The 5462-nt window shown below is 31.9% G+C and overlaps 1 protein-coding gene across 1 annotated transcript; it reads right to left on the bottom strand.

The window, feature by feature from the left end:
• Positions 1 to 3191: 3191 nt before the first annotated feature.
• On the bottom strand, positions 3192 to 5210 carry LOC110612235 (9-cis-epoxycarotenoid dioxygenase NCED6, chloroplastic). The gene has a single exon (XM_021752964.2). The coding sequence runs from the start codon at positions 5168 to 5170 to the stop codon at positions 3380 to 3382; it is 1791 nt and encodes a 596-aa protein (XP_021608656.1). The 5' UTR covers positions 5171 to 5210; the 3' UTR covers positions 3192 to 3379.
• Between the last annotated feature and the right edge of the window lie 252 nt (positions 5211 to 5462).

The following is a 5462-nucleotide window of genomic DNA, read 5'->3' as shown; positions in this document are numbered from 1 at the left end:
GATTTTCTATTTTTATATTATAAAATGGTGAAGATAAATCTAGTATTTTCTGAGATCCGGTAATGATGTGATTGGCTGTGATTGGCTGCTTGATAGAAAGTATCGTCGGTTAATAGTTTGATGACTCTAAAATTATAGACGTAATAGAGATATATTGAACGGTAGCTTATAATGGTAACTTTATACCAAAAATTGCCCTATTAAATAGAGAATGAGTCTTAATAATAAATCAAGTGTTTAAAGTATCCGAATCTTTTTTTTTAATAAAATTATATTTTTCATTTATTAAATCTTTACCGTATGTTTTATCTTATAATCACATTTAGCATTAATTTTAAATATTATATATATATAAAAAAAATTTAAAATTATCAATATATAATTAAAAAAAAACTCAAATTATCATTCCCATAGCTGGAAAATCCAATCAGAATAGGTTAAACTTTAATCTAAAAAATTTTTTTTTCCAACAATGCAAGAACTTGCATTTAACGAGATCATAATAGGCTGATTACAGGATTAAGAAAGGTGTGAATCCAACCCACCAAACTAAAATACAACAACAGCCACCACAATCTAAAAATAAAACCTATAAATTAAACCCTAAGCCCACCAGTAGAAAATTCAAACAACATCCAAAAGTAGGCTTATAATTTGAAACTACAATCCAGACATACCAATCTAATAGATGACACAATATCTCTCACCTGCATAACTAAAAAACGCTAAAGCATCGTCATTCACTGCAAGCAACCAAAACACAACTATAAGAAAGGGAGTTATGCATGCCCCAATAAGAATAAAAAGTTCGCAAAAGAATCCATAGAGGCAACTCAAAACAAAATAGAAATCAATAAGGAGGCGACGCTGTAAACTCAATCGATAATCAATTTAGGGGAGTGTGAGCCAGACGCATCAGTATAGTCCTAAGCCATTAGCATCAAAGCAAAGCAAAACCTCTCTAAATGCTAAAACAGAGCTGCCATCCCTCAAAATCAGATCTCAAGAAAGACATCATTTTTAAAAAAACACACTACAGATCTGTAGAACAAAATGAACAAAACGAACAAAACAAAAGCAAATCAAACCAAAATCATTCTACTATGATGAGGGAGAGCCATAAAAGGTTGGAGAAAGATACGCTAACGTAAAAATAAAATTAAAACAAGAAAAGAATAAGAAAAAGAGAACATACAAATACAAACACAATTCAAAACAACAGCGATCGAGATCTCATCTGCATACATCGTTTCTAGAATAATTTCCTTCTCATAACCTTTCTAATTCTATTGACCTTTCCTTTCTAAGGTATTAGATCAAATATTTAAAAGTTTTGTTAATTAAAACATTTAGTAAAATTTTTTTTATGGGTTTGTAGTGGTGAATGAAATTTATTGTCGACAGATTTGCTTTGACGTATGTTTTGATTCTTTAGTGGGAAGTGCAAAACTAGAAGTTTCTTACCTACACCTATCTAAATGATAATAATAGTTTTTTAAATATAAAATTCATTATGATTTTGAATTAAAGTGTGGTTTAAATTGAAGGTGATGCAATATTTGAAGGAGGTGGCCCAATATTAAAGGAACCGACAAAAGTGTCCTATCGATGTCCTTACAAGTGCTGCCCATCTATTACAATCACCCTTTTCTGCTTCCATTCCCTTTTTGGCTGTTGTTGTCGTTGATGCCTCATCACCCTCTCTATTTATTAAATTCCAAACCAGCTCACTTTATCGAATATTTTTCCAAATACCACAAGCTTTTCTTTTTATTTAAAATAAGTTTCAATTACAATAAAAAAAACAATAGAATTTATTAATTAAATTATACTAATAATAAAATTATTAATTTTTTATCGATAAAATTTATAATTTTTTTTATAGTGTATAATTTAATAAATAATTGAGAAATTTATATTTAAAATCTCATAATTATAACAAAAGTAATTAATCTTGATAATTTTTTAAAATTAAAGAAAATAGATATGAAAGGTGCATCAAAACTTTTTCCCTTTATGGCAACTGAGAAGTGGTCCTTAAAGGTTGAAGATAATAATATGCATGAACATGTTTTAATTTTTTTGCGAAACTTTTGCATCAAATTTATTATTATTATTATTATTATTATTATTATTATTATGAGAAGTCACCGCTTTAAAAATAACTTCAATACTATTAAATTTTTGTATTCAGCAAAATTAAGAAGGTGATAATTTAATTCTTTTAAATTTTTACGAGAATTAATTTTGAATTAAAAATAAATTTTATCAAAATTATTATGATTTTATAAGAAATAATTTCACTTAAATTAGCTTTAAAATTTTCAATTTTTTTATTTTTTTAACTTTAAATTTATTTGTATTTTTTAGTTAATATCTGTTTTTTTAGAATTTTATTCAATATTCAATATTAATATTTAATGTAATTATAATTGATATTTAAAAATCTATTATATTATTTTATTATTTTTTGAAAAAATAGAGTGTATCTTAATTTATATTTTATAATGGTAAAAATATTATGTAAAATTTAAATTTTAAATATTGTGAAAATATTAATAATAGTCTTAACAAATATTTTCAATATGATAAAAAAATTTTATTTATAAAATGATAATGTTTATGTTAGTTTAGAAATAATAAAGATAATGAAGGATATAAATTAATTTAAAATCTATTATTAATTTATTTAAATTAAATAAATTTTATTGTCTTAAAAATATATTTCAAACTTAATTAAATTTCATTAATAAAATTCAATTTTTTTTTTTACAAAAAATGCATTTCAAATGAGAGATACATGTAATAGGCAAATGTTTAAAAAAATAAGTAGATAAAAAAACAAATGGTAATAAATATATAAGATCCAACTTTGTCCGCATGTTCATCTGTCATTGAATTGTCGTTTCATATCAAAGTTATTTATGTAGATAATCGTGTTAAAGAAATAGTACATGTTTTTTTAAGGTTTCAGTGACGAGGGCTATTAATATATAATCTAATATTTTAGATCATGAAGCTATATAATTTAAAATCTATTAATTGACTAATTTAAAAGGATTTCATTTTAAATTTTAAAAATATTTTACACTCAAAATTTAAAATCGAAACGTTTAATTAAAAAAATTATATTATTTATCTCATTTAATCTAATAAAAAATTTCATAAAAATACAATATAATTTAATTTTTTTTTTTATCAATATGATCATATGATTTTTCATATATACACAACTATTATACAAATTATATATGATCATATGATTTTTCTCCCAACTATTAGCTTGAAATCTACATATAAAACAACAATCCAGGCTACTCATTAATCTGCTGCTGGTCGTATATGGGAAAAGAAGATAACTTCATAATAAGCTAGCTAATTAACACAAAGCTTGTCTTCTTAATTCATCTTCACTAACAAAAGTGCCATGAAACCCATAAGGCACTCTAGTGGGCAACCTCACAGAAGCTACTTGCTCCATGCTTGATGCATTTACTATCACCAACTCAGACCTTTCTTTTATTTCGTCCCTCACAAAACCCATCATGTACCCTTCATCAACTTGCTCATTTTTTGCCACCAGAAATGGCTCGCCGCCGAACCTTCCTTCACCATACATAAATTTTGTCACTTCTCGACTCTCCAGATCAACCCTAGCAATGCCACTACACTTCGGCCAAGGCTCTGCTATTGCCAAGTAAACAAATCGGGTTTTCTCACCCAGAAGTTTCCTGTTTACTTGCCCTGCTTCCAAATTCATCCGTGATACTATTGTCACGCGGGTCGATTCTCCTGTATTCAAATTCAATCGTATTTCTGATAATTCACTTTTAATCGGGATATCTGATTCATTGAAGATGGCATCTGGCGGGTTCATGCATGATCCGATTACCACGATAATTTTTTCACCATTGTTGGAAACTTCTTCCCATGCATTCCACAAATGGAAGCAAAAGCAATTGGGTACATCAATCCATCGAATTCTTGATTCGTTCTCGTCGCTTTTCAACAAAATTCCGAACCTTGAAATCTTATTTCGATCATAGATTACGGGTGACCCGCCACGGAGCATCTCGGATAACTTGAACACTACTTGATGATCAGGGATTACTACAAAATTTCGTGTAACTGCGAAGTCGTGGATCATTGTTGATTGATCTAAGGTAATGCTCAAGTCACGTGACTTTTTTCCGTGCCTGTCAAACTTGAAGTATTTTAGGTAAGGTTTCTTTATTACGTTGTAACTCAGTGCATGCAACTCACCAGTGATTGGGTCCACTTTAGGGTGTGCAATCAGGGAACTATCAAGTTGATCATGAAAATTAAACCGTTCGATCGTTTCCAGATCACCATCACCCTTGATCTTTACATGATAAGGAAGATCGTCCTCGGAGAGAGCCAATAATCGACCGTTAAAATAAACCAGCCCAGCATTTGCCACGCCAGTGCCTCGTGATGTGTTAACCAAGCCGAGACCAGCTCGAGCCATAAAGATCATCAGCCGAGCCAAGCCCAAGTGTCCATGCAACTCACCTATTGGCCTGGGAAAAAGAGACCTAGCCAATGCGGCTTCTTGCTCGAGCCGACTCGTACGGGTGTACCTGCAGCCATAGCTGGCTCGGTTACCAGATCCTAAGGTAACCGCATGGATCATTCCATCACCATCAAATAAGTGATGTCCACCTGTAGGCGCATACATAGGATTAGCGCCGTTACGTAAATAAACGCCACGTAACGTGTCCGGGATCTGGCCCACAACCTCCAGGCCATGATGAACCGGACACTCCTGAACCGGCGCGAAATTACCTGAAATTTGAACTGCGGGATCAACGGTTCTAGGCAGTACATGGCTTTTCTCCAACGGTACAAGTAGCAAAGCCTCTATTTTGTCTAAAGCCGAAGCTGCAAACTTTTGAATTGGGTTTAAACCAATTGAACAGTTGGCCTTTTGTGGTGATATGACCACAGGTTCATGTCGAAACAACGGTGGTGCTGGTTCAGGTAAGGGTGGCGGTGAAAGCGGCAGCTGTTTGCGAGGGAATAGTTTCTTGGAAGGGTTAATGACGATTCTGCAAGCGATATATGGTTTGTGAATTTGTTTCAGAGTTGAAGGCCGGTCTGAGCTTAGGGACGAAGCGCTTATGGAGAAGTGATGAAGAGAGGCTTGCATGGCTACAATGGGAGAGAGAGAAGGGTGTGAAAAGTGGGTAGAAGCGCTGAGGGGTAGTTTTATTTTGCGAGATTTGAAGCTTTATATAAAAGTTGAAGAGAAGAGAAGTGTACACTCAGACTCGTGGGGGGGGGGGGGGGGGGGGGAGAGCAATTAAGCTGGCGAGGGGAGGTAGAGACACGTGGAGATGAGGATGAAGAATCATCCTGACGCTCTGACCTTATTCCCTTCCATCATCAAGCTCTTGAAATTAATCAAAATATATTATTTTTCAAGAATTTGTGTTTGTCAT

This window comes from Manihot esculenta, chromosome 3, assembly GCF_001659605.2.
Source record: "Manihot esculenta cultivar AM560-2 chromosome 3, M.esculenta_v8, whole genome shotgun sequence".
NCBI classification, from domain to species: Eukaryota; Viridiplantae; Streptophyta; class Magnoliopsida; order Malpighiales; family Euphorbiaceae; genus Manihot; species Manihot esculenta.
This window is presented reverse-complemented; position numbering and strand designations above follow the sequence as displayed.

Coding starts and splice junctions, on each gene's coding strand:
- LOC110612235 (XM_021752964.2), bottom strand. CDS start 5,170: ATGCAAGCCTCTCTTCATCACTTCTCCATAAGCGCTTCGTCCCTAAGC.